This window comes from Callospermophilus lateralis, chromosome 13, assembly GCF_048772815.1.
Source record: "Callospermophilus lateralis isolate mCalLat2 chromosome 13, mCalLat2.hap1, whole genome shotgun sequence".
Taxonomy (NCBI): domain Eukaryota; kingdom Metazoa; phylum Chordata; class Mammalia; order Rodentia; family Sciuridae; genus Callospermophilus; species Callospermophilus lateralis.
In genome coordinates, this window is record NC_135317.1 from 60,769,380 (window position 1) to 60,788,344 (window position 18,965).

Sequence of the window (18,965 nt, forward strand, 5' to 3'; positions counted from 1 at the left end):
GTATCCCTAAATCTTGGGAAGTATTTATTATCTCTAGTTATTTTCTTCATGGGACCCAAAGCTGCCTCCAACCAGCTTCCCTCTCTGTTGGCCCTCTTCTTTCATTAGGTCTTTTTTGTCAAATGTCACACCTGGGTGGCTTTCCTATTTTGATTTTGAGAATTTACCAGGCAACACAAAGTTCTTCCTAACCAATGACCAGAGCAGAGTCAACTGGAGCCCTCTGGTACCTGCTCTGGTAACTCTGTGTCCTGGGGTACCTGCCCTGTGACTCTGAGGAAACCCACTCCTTTCCTAAAGCAGCTCCCGGCATTTGCTCCTTTTCCCAAAACTTTGCAGCTGAAGTTTGCTTCAGTAGACCACAGTGCTGAGAAAGGTCCCCCCCAGTGTGCCTTCTAGGGAACCTCTATTTCTGTCCAAGTTGTTCTTCTTGCCATGTGCGAGGGGCCGCTAGCTCACTGTGTTGGGTAAAGGACAGAACAGTCTTTGCTGCTCCATCTCATCTGTTAGACCCACCCAGACGGACTACAGGAATCCCAGATGTAGGCTCGGAATTGCTTTCTAACTGCTGTGGTTGGGTAGGGTTTGTTCCCACCAAGCCCCCTGTTGAAATGTATTTGCCAGTGTAACTGTGCTGGGAGGTGGGGCCTTTCAGAGTTCCTTAAGAGGGAAGGATTAATGGCTTTCTCTTGAGAATGAGTTGTTATTGCAGGAGATGGGCTTTCTTTTCTCTCCTCTGTCTGTGCCCACTTGCTCTTCTTCTTTCTGCCATGGGTTGAAGCAGCATGAGGTACTTGCTGGTATCTGAATTTCCCAGCCTTCAGAACCACGAGCTAAATAAACTCATCTCCTTTATAAACTCCTCTGTCTCAGGTATTCTGTTATAGCAACAGCAACACAACTAAGACATTATGTCCTTTAGAAGAGCATCCTTTCTGTATTGCAAAGCATATATATGTTTTTTGGGGTTGAGGGAGCCCTGGGATTTCCTTAGGCAGCCTTCTTCCCTGCTTCAGCTCTTTGAGGTCCCATATGCAAATGCTTATGTTCTATAGCGCTGTATGCTGTGACCCCCACTCTTTGGAGAGCAGATACAGGTATTCCCAGCCAGATCTTCTAGTAACCCCAGAACATATACAACCCAGTGCATGGAACAATGTGTGTATTTCAACTGCTGCCATTCCCAGCATTTTTTTTCTTTTTTTTTGGGGGGGTACTGGAGATTGAACTCAGGGGCACTTGACCACTGAGCCACATCCTTAGCCCTATTTTGTATTTTATTTAGAGACAGGGTCTCACTGAGTTACTTAGCACCTCAATATTGCAGAGGCTGGTTTTGAGCTTGTGATTCTCCTGCCTCAATCTCCTGAGCCGTGGAGATTACAGGCACTCACCATGGTGTCCGGCGTATTTCCAGCGTTTTAGAAAGAGCTCCTTACGTGGAATTTTTTCTCTGAACCTGTTTATGAGGCACACCAAATCCCTTCATAGTCATTCTCATTTGATCAGTTAGGAAAATGTTGGCTGCAAGCAGTATACAACCCAGCTGCTAATGGCTTGAACAAATAGAGGGCTAATTTTTCTTTTATAGCAAGGAGTCTGTATGCGCTTAGCCCGGGGCTAACATAGCTCATGTCCTTGGAGACCTGGCTCACACTGTGCTTCTACTCTAGTCTCCTGAGTGTGAGTGTGTTGACTGTCATCCTGCACATGTAACCTTGGGATTGCAAGGTGGCTGTGTGATGTCCAGGCCTAAGGTGGACTTTTTAGGTGGGAGGAAAGGGGAAGGGTAATGGGCAAAATGTCTCGATCAGCTAGCCTGTCCCACTTCCTAGATGTTTTTCCTGAATTCAGATATCTGCTTAAAGCTCATGGGTAAGACCTCTACCCCATGGCCAGCTCTACCTGAGGGGTGTCTGAGGAGGAGAGACTAGTCCATATTTCCTATTTTATTTTTGGCTATCTTATTTGCCACCAAACTTGGATCTCAAATCCTCTTGCCTGCTTTCAGAAAGTAAAACTATGCTCAAAGATCCAGGCTGTTTCCCCTTGGAGAAGAGCCCACTAATGTGCCATGAGCTTAGAAGCAGTTCCTCAAACAAGTCTCTAAACTGTTTGAGTGACAGAATAAGTGTCCGTTGTCCCAAGAAGACCCTTTTAAGGGGAACACATTCATCTGGACATGTTCCTTGGAAAAAGCGTCTTGTCCCGACAATCCACTGACACGTTACATAGTAACTGGCAGAGATCCAAATGTCTACACACCCACAGCATCTCCTTAGGGCCTCTGCTTGCAGCAACAGCCTGGTGAAGGCTGTGAAATGTCAGGAATGAGGTAGATGAAGAGAAAATTAACCTCTCCCCTGGCTGGGCAGTCTTGTTTGATGTCAGTATCCAAGGGATATTTTGGTGCTGCATCTTGAATCATGATGTCTCCAAAGTGTTCTGGGTGGGCTGTTAGAAGTAGCTCAGACTGGGAGAATCAAGTTCACATCAGAAGGGAGCTGGGGCCACACCCATTAAAGAAGGCTGTGCAGCTGCTGTGGGCTCTTTGAGGAGTTACTTGCTTCAGAGATGTTGTAGAGCCATCATCTTGAACATGCCCAGAGGACTGTGCATCTGCACTTACGTCTCCTTATTTATCTCCCTTTGCTTCAGAGCTTTAGACACCAAAGTACCTTGATGTTGGAGAGGTGGAACTTGTCATTTTCAATGCAGGTCCTCACCGGACCTCAGACCTGGGAGATTCAGGTGCAAATGTATATAAGGAGCTATTGGAGAGTGCTGTAGGAGATTTGCAAAATATGTTATGATTCATTAATTTGTTTGGTCATTTGCTTATTTTTAAAAATTTTTCAAGTATGCACAGGGTCCCCACTATATGTCAGTCACCTTCTGGGAAGGCTACAATTATGGACTTCACATCCCTACTTTGCAGAAGAGATCAGAGAGAAATGGGAAAGAAATGATCAGATGCCATCGGTGGCCTTGGGAAGTTCTGAGGAGCTCTGAGGAGGGAGGGTTTGAGGTCATTAAGGAAAACCAGGGTAGGGTCCAGGAACTCACCAGTGATTAGTGGATATGTGAATGGAGTTTGAGTCCGTTCTGGACTCTGTCTTCTGAGACAGTTCATGATAAATGTGCAACAGAAGGTTAAATAAAGTCTTTAGAACACACAAAAATAAGAGATGGCTTTCATCTGGGGGATGGGAGGCTTTGGAGCAGGCTTCAAGGATAATGGGTAAGATTCAGCTGGTAAGTTGCAGCAAGGACCTTGCACACAGAGGGAACAAATGAGAAAAACCATGGCAGCGAAAAAGACCAGGGCTCTTTCTGTGCATATTCCAGGCTGACTGGGAGATTAGATTCATGCTGAGGGTATAAAGGAGAAGGACTGGAGATGCAGGTGGAGTTGTGTTGTGATGGGTCTGGATGCCCTGTCAGGGGTTTTAATTTTGTTTATAAGCAATAGAGGTCAGTTGAAGGTTTTTAAGCAGAGGAGTGACATGCTCACAGGTGATCATAGGATGCAATCTGGGTTGAGAGGAGTAGGGAGGGAGGAGAACACTATTTTATTTCATTCACTCTGCAGAAGTTGCTTTTTTAATGAGGTACTGCCCTGCTCAAGGCTTCTGTGGTTAGAAGCAACAGAAGCCATGGTTGTTATCTATGCCAACTCTATCTCTAAGGTCACCTTGAAGCTCTGATGCCATCAGGTAAAGAGGAACCTGGTGAAGAGAGAGGCAGGAGGAGGTTGCTTCCTGGGTCAGAAAATCCTTCAAAAACTAAATGTGTGTGTGTGTGTGTGTGTGAGAGAGAGAGAGAGAGAGAGAGAAAGAGAGAGAGAGAGAGAGAGAGGAAAGAAAGAGAAGGAAAGGAGAAGGAGGAGGAAGGAAATTGATTGAAGGTATGAGACTGGTTGGGGGAAAGGAATTAGTTTGGGGTCAAATCATGAGCTTCTTCATTGAAAAAGATAAGGTAAGATATAAAAAGGATTTCTTGGATCACCTGGTGATGGAGATTTTGCGGGTGATAACAGATCCTCAGAAGTGGCTCCTGGGGCCATAGTTTTTCTAACTACTTCCATAGACAGCCTCAGATGAGAAACAAAACAAAACACAACAAAAACCAAGTTCTGTCCTCACCTGGAGCATGCATGCAACTTTGGCCATAGGGTTGAAAGAAAATGTAGATTAGATAAGGACCTGGATGGCCTCCAGAACATTGATCAGCCTTCTTCTATCTGAAGACACACAGAGAAGGTTCAGACTTTTTCCATGGAAAAGATGAAGGCTGGGATACAAGGACTGGATTTGGGAGCCAGTGGTGACAAATGAAAATAGGCAAAACAGGGACTCATTCACCAAACCCCAGACTTCTAGGGCTAGGGATCTGCAGTGAATCTGAAAAGAGGCAACATTGGGCCAGTAAGATGAAATATTCATTCACATGATGAGAAGTTCACTTAAGGACGTTGAGAACCCAGAAGCTGGTGTGCAATAAGCATATTCATAAATAGGAGCAAGATGATAGGTCCCCCATAGGATGTTAAGGTAAGCAATCAGCATCTGGCACCTGTTCTTAATTGTTTGAAATCAACACTAAGGGACAATTACACCTTCCCAGAAAGTGCCACTCAGGGCCATTGGCCTGGGAGGTCCTGACTTGCCCAGAAAGAGATTTACTGTTTGCTCTTGAGTTTACTTAAATATTCAAAGTGACAAACAGCAAGCTCCAGGATTTTTAACCTCTCTTGACTTTTATTTTTTTCTGCCTCAGATTATGATGATTTAATGCTAATCAATATCTCAAGAGTGTTAAAAGCAACCATCAACGCTTTCACAGTGAACTCTGAAACATAAAAGGACAGACCACACAGAGCCAATGCCTGTTATCCAAGGCCCCAAGGGGCAAGGAACCCACTCTGTCTCACACTCTCTCTCACATGCACACATTATGGGCTAGCTACACAGTTTCAGTATCTCCCCCACCCCCCAACCAAATTCATCAGAGTTGCCAATAAGGGACCAAAGGGACTCATTTTTGTTCCCTTTTGCTGTCTTTTCATTTCCCACTGCACTGGTTGGTTGCTTGGGAGATGTGAAATAGTCAGCATGTGTGGGAGGAGAGTGGTGATAGGAAGGAGCAGAGACTTTCCCCATCTGTGTAGACAGCTCTCAGTGAGGCCCCAGAAGCCGGTTGCTACACGTGAGTCTCACGTGAGAGGAAGAGAATCTGACTACCTGACTTAGAAGGGAGTCATGTGCTGTCCCCCACAAATTCATATGCTGAAACCTAATACCCAGACTTCTAGGCTAGGGATCTGTAGTGAATCTGAAAAGAGGCAACATTGGGCCAGTAAGATGAAATATTCATTCACTCGATGAGAAGTTCACTTAAGACCCCCCTATGACAGTATTAAGAGGTGGGGCCTCCAGAAGTGATTAATTCATGAGGACTCCACCCTCACGAAAGGGATTGGTGCCCTTATAATAGGGCTTGAAGGGGGATGGGCCCTTTTGCTCTTCCATTCTTCTGCCATGTAAGGACTCAGAGATGAAGTGCTATCTTGGAAACAGAGAGCAGTCCGTCACCAGACACTGAACCTGTTGGTGCTTTGATCTTGAGTTTCTCAGCTTCCAGAACTAGGAGAACTAAATTTTTGTTCTTTATAAATGACCCAGTCTTAGGTATTTTGGTATAGCAGCAAGAACAGACTAAGACAGATGTGGACTCTGAGTAACTGGGGCAGTGGGAGTCAGAGAAAGCAGAGACCCTACCACCCGGTCTGACCCGTCTGTGCCCTCCATGACGCTGTGCAGGTGATTGCTGGCTTCTGGCGGCCATTGCTTCCCTCACCCTGAATGAAAAGCTGCTTTACCGAGTGGTCCCCAGGGACCAGACCTTCCAGAAGAACTATGCGGGCATCTTTCATTTTCAGGTATTGTGCTTTGCTCCTGGCCTTTGTCACTACTTTCCACATCCTTAGATTCCACTTCAGATGGAATCAGAAACTTTGAATCAGAAACTTTGGGGGGATGGGACCCAGTAACCTATGCTTAACAATCCCTCCCAGTGATTCCAGTGCATGTATACTTAGCTGGCGAACCATTTATTTAATACCTCCATCTAATCATCCATGCCTCTATCTCCTTCCCATCTCCCCTTGAGGAAGGTACTTTGGGCTGAGGATCGGGAAAGGAGTGAATGAGTCACCCATTGTCACACTGGGTGATGCTGTGAAAGTTCTCTTAAACACAAACTCAAGAGACTGAACTAGATATTTCCTGGCTCATCTGACATAAATCCTGCTCTTCGTGAGCTTGGGGGTCATGAAACGCCCGAGACTTGATCTCTGGCAGCCCAGTGTTCCCATCTGGGGGCCACCAAAGGGACTCCCTTTCTTTATTTGTATGAACAGCCATTGTGCTTTCCCACACCCAGTTCTGGCAGTATGGAGAGTGGGTGGAGGTGGTCATTGACGACAGGCTGCCCACCAAGAACGGGCAGCTGCTCTTCCTACACTCTGAAGAAGGCAATGAATTCTGGAGCGCACTTTTGGAGAAAGCCTATGCCAAGTAAGTGGGGCACCTGTCCTCTCCCACACCTGTTTCCCCTCCCCAAACTCAGAGTGTCATGGCCAAGTCTTCCCCAGCACTTGGATCTCCAAGGGCCAGAGGAGCACCCCTTGAGAATGAATAGAAATGGAAATTTGGTCTGGGAACTTAAAATCTCAGCTCTGTCCCATGGGAATGTGGGGATGATGAACTTGCTGCCTTGCTTCTCTGGGTCTTAGCTTTTTTCTCTTTCAAACCCCAAGATAAATTTTAGGGCAATGTGAGGGTTTTTTTTAAAAATTATTTATTTATATGCAATGCTGAGAATTGAACCCAGTGCCTCACACATGCTAGGCAAGTGCTCTGCCACTGAGCTATATACAACCCCAGTCCTATGTGACTTTTTAAAGAGAGTATGATGATGATGAAGAAGAAAATAAACGTACTTAGGTACCAAAATTCCACCATTTCCTCAGGAGCCATTGTTCTCATTGGCATTCGATGTTCAAAGACTCCTTCTTTGAATTCATCTTATTTACTGATAACTTTTTCTGCAATCCCAGTTCCATTCCAGTCCTGTTCCCTAAGTGAGCTTCAGCAGATGCCTTTCAGTCTTTAGAGAGGTTCTCTTTGTCCCTAGAAACCTCCAGAAAACTTAGCGGTTGGGGTCACCAGTGGAAGGGTTGCCCTTGGCTTTGTAAAAGAGTGTGTAGCCTGGAGAGAAGTTGTGTGAGATCCATTGCTAGTGAAATGCTGAGCTTACCTTGTGAAACAGTGGCCTAAGTCCCTTCCTGGCCCAGAGTCAAAATTGGCAAAGGGTCCCCCTTGACCTTCCAGACCACAATGTCAAAACATTATCTTTTCCCTCGACCCTTGTAGGCCTCTGCTGGGGTTGCAAATGGCTGTGGATGGTGCACATTTTTTTTTCCTTTTCCAACAGGCTCAATGGTTCTTATGAGGCTCTTGCTGGAGGGTCCACAATGGAAGGGTTTGAGGATTTCACAGGTGGTATCTCTGAGTTTTATGACCTGAAGAAGCCACCAACCAATCTGTACCATATCATCAGAAAAGCCCTCCGTGCGGGGTCTCTCCTGGGTTGCTCCATTGATGTGAGCCAGGATACTTTTCTTTGTTACCTCTACCCGGGTATGGTCGAGAAGGGACCGGATAGGGAGGGAGAGGCCTGGGAAAGCTTTGACAGAATCTGGGATTTAATGGGCAAGTCTGGTATCCACGGCACATGTGAGCTGGCTAAGAACTAAGTAATGGATAGAAACTGGGGTTCATCACATTGGAGCCCCGATCTCTCCCTTGCTGGTAGAGTCTCTTTAGTACTGCAGGAATTGCCCCGAGAACATAGTCTTGCTCCCTGGATCCTAGACTCTATCTTTGTTACTCTCTTTTTGCTAAATCATCTTGAGATTTGGGAAAATGAATGTGATTTATAATACTTAAGGGACTTGGAGATCCTTGAAGAAAAAGGAAAGAGGTTCTGAAACCAGGTAGGCATCATGCCCCGACAGGAGGGTTGCCTGTTTGGACTTTCAAGGTGGTCAAAGAGACCAGACATACTTTCCTTTTCTCTCTTGCTGCCAAAATGGATAGCTTTCTTTGGGCAGCAGAAGGATACTCACAGAGAATAAATGCTGCTGGCATTTGAATGACTGGTAAGTCAGATTCCCAGCTTGGCAGCCACATAGCACCTGACTGGCTTAATTAAAGAGTGTTGAATGGAGGCGGCTGTATTTACCTGAGGCTCATTGCTTTGCTAGTTCCACACTGGGGCCCTCTGGCTTTGTAGTGTATCCTTGGAAAGGGATGACACCAAAGCATTCAGGTTAGCTACCTGAGCTGACTTTCTCCTCAACACAGGTCTCCAGTGCAGCTGAAGCAGAAGCCATCACCAGCCAGAAGCTGGTTAAGAGTCATGCGTACTCTGTTACTGGAGTTGAAGAGGTAAAATTAGCTGGAGGAGGGGAAGGTAATGTGAAATGCTGTTACCACAAATTCAGAACATATCTGAGAGAAGAGACAGGAGGTCACCTAAGAGGTTTAGAGTTGGCTTTGGTGCTTCCTGCCCTGCTGGAGGAGGGGGTCACCTTGCTGCACAGAGCCCTTGATGCCACAGATGTGCCCTTAGTTCTTGCTCATTACGAAGGCCCTTCTGATTTTCACACTCTTATGGATGGGTAACTTAACACCTCTGACCCATCTCTATGAGTTCTAGTTAACTTCTCTTCTGAGATGTGGCCAGGAGAGTTGTAGAGATTGTCAGTTAGGTCCTATATTCATTGCAAGATGTCTGTTTGTATAAAGAGTGGAAATGCATAGGATCCCTAAAAGAAAAAAAGATAAATTCCCACTTCCATTTTTAGGGAGGGCTATAATAATGAGAAGGCAAGCAGGTGTTTCTCGTTCTCTAACCCAATTAGTTGAAAGCCTGGTCTATAATTTTCATTAATTTTATTTTTTATCTTCTGACTACTTCCAAAAACATTTGGAGGGTTTACAATGGAAAATATAGTCACCATGCAACTAAGGTAAGATACATCCACCTAGGCTAAAGACAGTGTTATCTTTGAGAAATTGGTTTTGCTTTGAATTTTCCAATGGCCTCTGAAAAGAAAAAAAAAAAAAGAAGAAATTCAATGAGTATCCCCACTCTTGGGCTTTGGCAATTCAGTTTCTGGTTTTCATCTTGCACCTACCACTTAATAGCTAAGTAGTCTTGGAAAACTGAGCATCTCTATGTCTCAGATTTTTGAATTGCAAAATGAAGATAATAATAGTGCCCACCTCACAGGGTTGTTCTGAGGTTTAAATGAGGCAATTATGCATTTGAAATGCTCAGCACAGTGCCTAGTTCATATGTACTTAATGAATATTAACTGCTGGGCTATTCGTTCAGAGGGTGTACCGTGACGTCTCATATATTAAGAACAGAGTCAATCTTAGTCAACCATGAAATCTAAATCCAAGTTAAAGAAGACATGAACTTGATTTTGTACTCAGCTCACTCTTTACTTATTCAAATTGTGAAAAATAGAACACTTGGCCAAAGCCTGAAAGCACCTGTTAAAAGAAAGTAAAACGTGTGGTCATTTAGGGGCATTTGAAAAATTTTATGCAAATCCTTCCAGGTGCACACATGAATGCAGGGCAGGCTGTAATTGCTTTTGTGTGTATGGACCTTGCAGGTGGATTTCCGTGGCTGCCCAGAGAAGCTGATCAGACTCAGGAATCCATGGGGCGAAGTGGAGTGGACGGGAGCTTGGAGCGATGAGTAGGTTCCTCTTTACCTCCCCCAGTATTACTTCCTTCCACAGAGAAGTGTCTTGTGAAGCACAATAATGAGTTCATAGTGAGTTCTGAAGTACTTACTGTCCAAAAATCACTCAGCCTGCTCAGAAGAGTATTAACTGGTTCCAGGCTGGGAAAAGCAAAGTCTGTAATTCCCAATTTCTGACTTGGCATTTGAGAATTGGGCAGCTCCATTGAATTTTGCTTAGTGCCAAACAGTTTACCTGTTTTCTACCTACTACACCGTGGTGGTCAAATCGATCATTCACAATCTGATCTTTCCACTCCACAAACACTGGTTCCTTTGACAAAAGGCCAAGCCCCTCAGCTATGAAAGGAAATGAAGATGCTGAGAAAATGAAACTTGATCCTGGAAGTCATGGCCCCAGGCAGGCATTGATGAATGGGGGTGTTGCTCACCCCATGAGCTCATGACCTGGGTGGGTATTGATCATTGACTGGAGGGCAGCCTTTCTGCTTGGGGGGAAGTTACTCGGAAACGGTGATATCCCAGGACAGCTGTGTCCTGGAATCGATGTCTCTGTGACACAGGAGGATGGGGAAGGTGTGGCGTGCTTTCTGTCAAGTTAGCACAGCTGGCCCAGGGGAGGAAGGCTGGTGCTGGGGAATGAATTGCAATGCACAAATCTTATTAATAAAGAGCCACTAGAAATGAGAATTTTCACCATCTTACCCTCTCCCAATACATCCTTAAGCCTTGAATGTTCCCTCTGTCCATATTCTGTGATGCCACAGGGCCTTAGGAAAGTGCTTTATCACATTTAATTAAGGATAATATGGCTTATTATCTCTCAGAGCTACAGAAATTTCCTCCAGGCCTTTGTCAGGAAGGGATGCAAGATGGGCTTCCTGAATGAGAGTCTCCAGTCCACTGCCTAACATTGAGCACACCCCAAAACCTCAATTCTGCCATCTGCCCTAAAAGGATGACATGACTGAATGAAATAGAAACCTCAAGTTTTGTCCGTTTTTACCAAAAGCCATTCAAAAGATGTCAAAAGGGTTTGCTTGACTTCATCTCCTCTTCTGATGCCACCCAATCCCTGACAGGGTGGGAAAGTCCCAAGGGCTGGAGTGGGTGTGGGTGTGGGTGGAGTCAAGTCCTGGAGGCTCTACCAGGTAGACACGGCTCGGGATACTTACATACTGGCTGTTGGCGGAGGGTGCTGGATCTCTGAAATCACATTCCTAACTCAGTGCAATGTCTAGATAGATTTTTGTCCCTCTTCTCCCCAGTTTGTTAAAACCAACTGGAAGATTTAGATCTGCAAATTTCCAACTTGTCTCCTAATCTTTATTTATAACAGGCACATTCCAAGATCTATTCTGATTAAATGAGTGTTTTCATGAATTTAAGAACTCTCCTAAACTCTTCTGCTAATTCCTAGGGCATTGGAGGCCAGATCTGGGGGATGCTGAACTTGGGTGTGCCTCAGCTTCTATGCTGGGGCAGGAAGGGGTTGGGTTTTGCTGAAAATATTTAGGAAAGAGGTAGGGGTGTGTGTGTGTGTGTGTGTGTGTGTGTGTGTGTGTGTGTGTGTGTGTTTTAAGTGGATCTTGATACTCTCAGTTATTTAGATGTTGCATACGTATTTCAGGAAAACCTGACTTTGGAAATGTCAGATAAACTGGAGATGGCATTTAAACAAAGTATATGGATATTGCCAAGGAAAGGTCAACAGCAGGAGGCCTCACAGGGTGACACTCCTTCAGGGAAGCTGCCATGAAACTGGGCCTGATAGTTATTCTTGCAGGCTTAGAAAGTGGACCGTATCCATGTACCCTAAGCTGGCCAGACCTTCTTAGAATATATTCATCCCAGATTGACAGATGAGCCAGAATGACAACTTACTAAAGGATACTAGAGTGCCTGCCCTTCTTGTCACTGGACCCCTTGCATCTCCTCTCCTGGACTTCCTCATTCTTGTGGCCAGGGGCCTGGGTATCCTATATGAAAATGTAAAACTTGTTCAGAGAGTGACAGAGCAGGTCCATAATGCTTCTGTTGCACGCTCAAGGTCCCCTGCTGGTGCCATATCCTGGCCTTATGTCCTTTCCATATGGTCCAGCCTGTCTGTCTACCTGCTGTATTTTGAGACCTCGTTTCTGGCCCTTAGTAAATGCAGTAAATAGCTTGTCCCTCAGGAATGACTGTTAGGTCAGTGGCAGCGACTTGGTGGCGACTTGGTGGCGACTTAGTGGCAACTTAGAACAAAGCAGCCCGCGCTGCTTTGAACATCAATCAGAAGCCGGCGGAAACGCCTGTCAATCAGCCAGCTCTCCTGACTAACGCCTGACAATCAGCAGGACCCCCTGGCCAATCCTGGGGTTCAGCCAACTTCCCTGACCAACTCCAAGGGGGCAAGGGACCCTAGAGACACCTTTTCCTGTCCCAAGCCCTTCCCTTCCTGCTGTAAGCCCCATAAAAGTCCAGTCCGGCCGAGCCTTCCACTCGGTTTCTCCTCAGACCCTTCCCCTGTCCCCTCTGTGGGTCTGATGGAGTTCCGCCCGGGAGTGATATCTCAATAAAGCCTGTTCAGCGGCCCTTTTAAATCTGCCAACTTTGGTTGCTGCCTGCCCAGCCTGATCTGACAATGACCACTTTTGTTCCACCCCTGGCCCCTCCAGTGCACCTGAATGGAACTACATAGATCCCAGGCAGAAGGAAGAGCTGGACAGGAAAGCTGAGGATGGAGAATTCTGGTAAGAGGCTGCTTAGTGGGCTAGGGCTGTGGCTCCGAGGCAGAGCACTTGCCTAGCATGCGTGAGGCACTGGGTTTGATTCTTAGCACCAGATAAAAATAAACAAATAAAATAAAGGCATTGTGGGCTGGGGTTGTGGCTCAGAGGTAGAGTGCTCGCCTAGCATGCATGAGGCACCGGGTTCAATCCTTAGCACCATGTAAAAATGAAATAAAGATATTGTGTGTCCACCACAACTAAAAAATAAATATATATTTTAAAATAAAGGCATTATGTCTATTTATAACTAACAATTTTTTTTTTTTTAAAAGAGGCTGCTTAGCCACCTCTTAATTGTGAGTCCATTCCAAGTTCTGATATGGGCACAGCCCATCTCCAGGTCTTTTAGGAAAATGACAAGGTTCTTGGCCATGGTGTCTGTTGAGAGCCACAGCTGAAGGGGCCCCAGCAAACTTTCAGACTGCCAGCTGATGAAACTTTCACAGTGGCCCCAGCACCATCTAGCTGATTGGCTCCTCTGCGGTGATGCTCATTGGGCTGTTTCCCTGCCCTTTCAGGCCACGGAGCTGCTCACTGGGGGACTTTTTTGGCTCCGCCCACATGACCCAGCCAATCGGCCTCAAGAGCAGGAGGATTGTGGGAGGTGGAGAGGCTGGGGGTTGGGGGAGTGGCTTGTGGGAAGCCGGTGGTGGCAGTTGGGCTCTGAGGGTTTTTCCTGAGGAGCGGTTTTGTTTGGTGTGTGTGGTTCTAAAAATAAAGTTAGTTTCTTTTGACAAGTGGCTCCTGAATTGTGCCCAGCCAGACTGCGGCAGTGTCTTTCTTTTCTTTTTTTTTTTGGTACTGGGGATTGAACTGAGGGTCACTCCACCACTGAGTCACATCCCCAGCTCAGCTTCGCCATTGCTGAGGCTGGCTTTGAACTCACAATTCTCCTGCCACAGCCTCCTGAGCTGCTGGGATTAGAGGCATGCGCCACTGCACCTGGCTTGGTGTCTTTCATTCTTCACCCCCTTTTTGCTCTAGTATAATTCTACCTTTACTCATGTATCTAAAGCACCCAGATCAAGATATCTGGGCCTTAAGCCACAAGCCTGTCTGCCTTTCCAATGAGCAGAGAGCTCTACTTCTAGTTCTTTCTTTCTTTCTTTCTTTCTTTTTGTGTGTGTGTTTGTTGACTTTTTTACTATCTGATTCTTCACAGCAAAACATAAATCCCTTAAGAGCAAGTCTGCTATTATCTAGTCTACTATGCCCCAGCCCCTAAGATGGAGCCTTATGTACTATAGACATTAAACGGACAATAATAAATTAAATGAATAAAATCTTGATCGTCTACTTATGAGTCTCCTACGTATAAAAAAAGTGTAACCCCAAAACCCAGAGAGCATAAATTTAGTGTAAGAGACACACAGAATTAATAACTATTTACAATAGTAATAGGTACTAGGAAGGAAAAGAATAAGATTCTACACAGGACTTGATTTTGGAGCTGGTGGTCAAAAGAATCCTCTCTGATGGATGATGTATAAATCTCTACACACAGAAAGAGCCTCCAGTCAACCCAGTCAGTCCACTGGGATGAAGGAGCTTTCCAGGCAGCTAAGATTCGCCTTACCATCACAATAGGATGGCTTCCTTTGCTGGAGGCTAGGGAAGATGATAAGGATCCCCTTCTTCTATGGTAGGAGTTAGAGGAAATCTCTATGCTGTACATCTCTGAGAATTAAATAGGAAGAAAATTCCTATGGACTCAGACTTAACCCAGCTTAGACAGAGGCTGGGGTTCTGCCCCGACTCTGTGTGGCTGGTAGGTCTGCAAGTGGGTTCTTCTAGAGCTGAGATGCTAACCACAAAGAGGAATTTGGATGGTGACCTTTGCCTGGTTCCTATCAGTGGACTGTTGAACAGAGTCAGTGAGCCCTTAGCCTCTGAGGCCACTCACAGGACTCTGCTAGTGGGTGTCCCTTTAATCACCCCTCCAGCCCAGCTCCCTTGACTGAGAGTCTTCCGGTTCCTCTGTCCCCCCCCAGGATGTCATTTTCAGATTTCTTAAAGCAGTTCTCCCGCCTGGAGATCTGCAACCTTTCCCCAGACTCTCTGAGCAGTGACGAGGTGCACAAATGGAACCTGGTGCTGTTCAATGGCCGCTGGACACGGGGTTCCACCGCAGGTGGCTGCCAGAACTACCCAGGTAAGGTGGAGCACTGCCTGTCTGGTCCTCCCTGAGCTGGATGACTTCATATGTTAATCTTGGGATAATGTCTTTAGACTAGAGGCTCTGGTTGTCTTCATGCTCAGAGGCCAGGGCAGCAGGGATGGGTGGCTTGATCTCAGCTTCTGTGTGTTCAAATCAGCCCTGCTTTGCCCAGCTGCTCCTGCCTCCAAAGAATGTGCTTCTTACTAACCACTTTCTTGCTCTTGGCTAAGACCTTTTGTTCTCCTGGGCTTCCCTGCTAGAGGAACAGGGGCCCAACAGCTGCTGTTCCTATAGGCTGCACCCCACAGAGTATCTGGTTTGTTCTGTGTGGGCATCTGAATCAGAGTTGGAAGGGCGAGACAGTGGAGGTCAGGGGTGGCCACACACAGGGCATGTGTGTGGCCACCTTGCACTCCTATGGGAGTCACTGGGGCTTGCCTGCAGGGAGAGCCTGATGCAAACCATTGCTTCCACACTAACCTGGGTCCTCATCTTATTAAAGCGGGGTAGTCTTCCCTGGTTCACAAAAGATCACTAATATGTACATGCATAGGCTCCTCCTAGGTTGAATCAGCTGAAGCAGCACCTGATGAAGAAGTTCTGAGAAATGACTCCACATCTCTTAAGGAGAAATGAAGGAAAGCTAAACCTACTCTCTTCACTTTGCAACACCCCCCTTCCCACTCCCTGCCGAGTTTGCTGTTGATGAGTTGATTTGGGTTGATTGACTCAGTGGGTATGCCCAGGGGTGGGGCCAGTCATGTTGTTCTCAGCACACAGCTCAGTGCAGGAAGTGGCATTTTCATAAAACCCCATGTGGATATGGTCTGGGGGCTTGACAAGGTCTCTCTTCCATCTTTATCCAACCAGAGTTCCTATTTTTTGGTGGCAAAAACCAGAATGCTGGAATGAGGGGAGTCTGTAGTCCTGCCCCTGTTGCTTAGCTGAACCACTGTGAACTCCTGGGAGGGACATTTCCCTTCCCTAAGCTTCAGTTTTTTCATCCTCAGAATGGGGTGATAATTCTTAACTTTCCACCTTACTTGGGTCTCAGTGAGCATCTTAAAGCAGAACGTGTAAGGAAGCACTTTGTAAACTGTGTAGCGTCATACAAATGGGATGTATTATCTTTATGGCCCATTCTCTTCCTACAGTACTGTTAAGGAGTAAACAAAAAATGTAGGGATTGCAGTAATGTTGCATTTGGGAGAAATTAAAATATGCTCACCATTAGCAAGCTCTTAGAGGAAATTCGCCTGGATCATTTTGGGAGCTCAGAACTGTAGGGGGTGCCCAAGGTATCTGTCTATACCAAATCATAATCCCATCTGTGCTGCCAACTAGCTGTCAGGAAGAGATGGATTGTTCTTGCCCTTTGGTAACGATGTAAGTATAGAAGATTACTGAATTTTCTATCTCCCCTGGAATCTACAGATCATTGGCTTTAAAATCCATACACTTGTGCCTCAAATCAAAAACCTGGAAGTGGAGATTCCGGGAAGGTGGCATTGAATAATACTGTTAAGAAAAAAATAACCAGTGGCTCTTGATCACTTGGGAGTGCTATTGTTATTTCATGGAGTTGGCTCCTCACTTAGAGGACGAAAAACCCCCAAATCTAAACAACAACAATAAAACCAAAACAGAGTTCAAAAACCAATCACTCTCTCCCACTCCTTTGTCCCCTCAGGGCACATCATTATTGAAATTGTTGAGGCCCTTGCCTAGAGACACCTGTCAGGCTGATCCTTTTCAATTATCCTCTGCTCTGAACTGTCATAGAATTGCTGCTGTGTGCCTTTGGATGATCCTTTTCACTTCTCTGTGCCTCTTGGCTTGTGCAGTCACCAAACAGAGAGTTTTTTATTTTTGTTTTAAATTAACTTCATCTTTGAAATGAAGAATTCCTTTTAAATATCCATAGATGGTGTGTACAAATGCTTTCTAATTGCATGATTCCTCATGCATGATTAAATGACTTTCTCTTGAAGGGAGTGTGTTTTATCAATGGGCTGCAACACCGTTACCATCATGAGGTCCTGGGGCTGGTGGACAGAAGATTTGTTCTCAGGGTTGCGTTGGGCTGTGGTCTGAAGCTGGGGTCTTCTCTGAAGGAGAACATATGTCAGTCAGACGGCTTTCTAGCTGTTCAGGGGAGCTCTCAGACTCTTCTGGGACTCTGTCCTCTTCTGTCTAAGACATGCTTTTCTCATGAGATCTCCCTTCCTCTGGGATTTTTTCCCCCACAGTCCAGGAGCTGGGGACAAGGAGCTATTAACTATTTCCCCAGTGGGACTTGGAGGTTACTTCCCAGCGCAGCCCAGGGTAATCCCAGGATCCTGGGAACTTGAATATTCCCAGTCAAGCAGGGCTGGCTTTGATTGAATGCTTGGGTGGATGAAATGAACAGGTGCAATCTTTCCTGGTGCTATGGGATGAGTCTGCTCATGTGTGGTGTGGGAAGGAGGGACCACCTTTAAAGAATACTTTCTGGGGTCTGCTCACCAGGCATGGCTTGGCCAGAGTTATGCTTTCAATGGGATGATCAAGATTCTTCTTTTTTTATTTTATTCTTTCCCATCTCCTCACCCCCCAACAATGGAACCACCATTACTGGGCGATTTCTAGCCACTTACTGGACTAATCCACAGTTCAAAATCCATTTGGACGAGGTAGATGAAGACCAGGAGGAGGGAGTTGGTGAACCCTGCTGTACGGTGCTGTTGGGTCTGATGCAGAAAAATCGCAGGCGACAGAAGAAGCTAGGGCAGGGCATGCTTAGCATCGGCTATGCTATCTACCAGGTATTGAAGAGTTGGGTTCTTATTTACTGTAAACTTCATGTCTTTGGTCTGAATGTGTTGGCCCATAATCAGACTGCATATTCTATTGCTTAAATATTCCTAATCGAGCATTGTCTTTATTCTCCTAATACCTCTTCCAATGGCCTTACTGAAGCCTGAATTACATAATTAGAGATTCATTCCTATGGCTCAAGTCTCTGTTGTTAGAACTGAGATGAGCAATTCCTTAACTTTGCCTGTTAATTAAAAACTCATTGAAAATTTGTTTATTAGATGCTTTTTCCAAGTATAGGTACCTTAAGAGACAGAAGAACATGGGGGCAAAAGGCACTTGAGGTGACATAGGTGGATGATAGGCATCACTGGGTAGGAGAAGGAGGTTAGATTTGGGAGCTGAAGATACAAACCCCCTTCTTCTCACCATGGGGAATCTGGAGACATTTGTGGAACATACAGAGCATGACTTGGGGACACACGGCCTTTTTGGGTTCTGATGTCTCTAGACTGGGGAACACAACCAGTACAGCTCTTGGCCTTCAGCCTGTGGTTCACTATGCCAGTTTTTTCCCCTAGTAACCACCTTTCTGCCAACTTAACCTCACAGATATGTTAAAGTAAAATATTTAGGTTTTGATGACCCAGCAAGGAACAAATTGGAATCTACTTCTTCATACAGGCAAAGACTCCTTAGAACAAATTCCAGAGGGATTCATGGTGGTTGTGGTGGGTTTTTTTATAATTTTGTTAAAAATGATTTTCTTGGGATAAAAACATAATAATGATTTTAATCAAAAAGACCAAAAGCTGATAGGCAGTCCAATGGCCCAACATGCAAGAAAAAGAAGTGTTGTAACCAGTAAAGAAAAGTGCAATTGCCAAACTCATACCATCCTCCTCTACCCCTTAATCTTTCATATTCTAGAACTTAGGGCCTTACACTGTGTGTGTGTGTGTGTGTGTGTGTGTGTGTGTGTGTGTGTGTTACATGTTGGAGGGATGGTATATGGAACAGTTACTGCTTAATGGCAGGATAAAGAAGTGCAAATAAATAAATTACAATCCTACTCCTGATCAGCTCTTCTAGCCTCACCTAAAATGTAAATATTACAAAACCAGAATCATTGCTTATAGGCATAAAAACATAAGAAGATACTTTTTATATTCATGCCAATACAACAAACTTTAGTGAGCATCTACAATATACCCTGTGTGGAGATGAAAATTGAGGACACACAGGAATATCACGGTTACTGCCCTCAGAGTGCCTACCATCTAGTGTGGAAAATCAGACGTACACCACTGGGCAAGTCTAATCAGCTATGATTGTGACCACCGTGGTGGGCTGGGGGATCCTCAGCTTTATGCAGAAGGAGACTTTGATCA

The 18,965-nt window shown here is 45.5% G+C and overlaps 1 protein-coding gene across 1 annotated transcript in view; it reads left to right on the forward strand.

Moving 5' to 3' along the window:
* Positions 1-18,965, forward strand: part of Capn8 (calpain 8) — a 92,368-nt gene that overhangs the window by 50,480 nt on the left and 22,923 nt on the right. The window contains exons 3-10 of the mRNA XM_076873063.1: positions 5,823-5,941; positions 6,445-6,578; positions 7,498-7,666; positions 8,430-8,513; positions 9,755-9,840; positions 12,507-12,581; positions 14,612-14,772; positions 17,407-17,582. Of these exons, the coding sequence (XP_076729178.1) occupies positions 5,823-5,941; positions 6,445-6,578; positions 7,498-7,666; positions 8,430-8,513; positions 9,755-9,840; positions 12,507-12,581; positions 14,612-14,772; positions 17,407-17,582 (1,004 nt within the window). The remainder of the gene's footprint in view (positions 1-5,822; positions 5,942-6,444; positions 6,579-7,497; positions 7,667-8,429; positions 8,514-9,754; positions 9,841-12,506; positions 12,582-14,611; positions 14,773-17,406; positions 17,583-18,965) is intronic.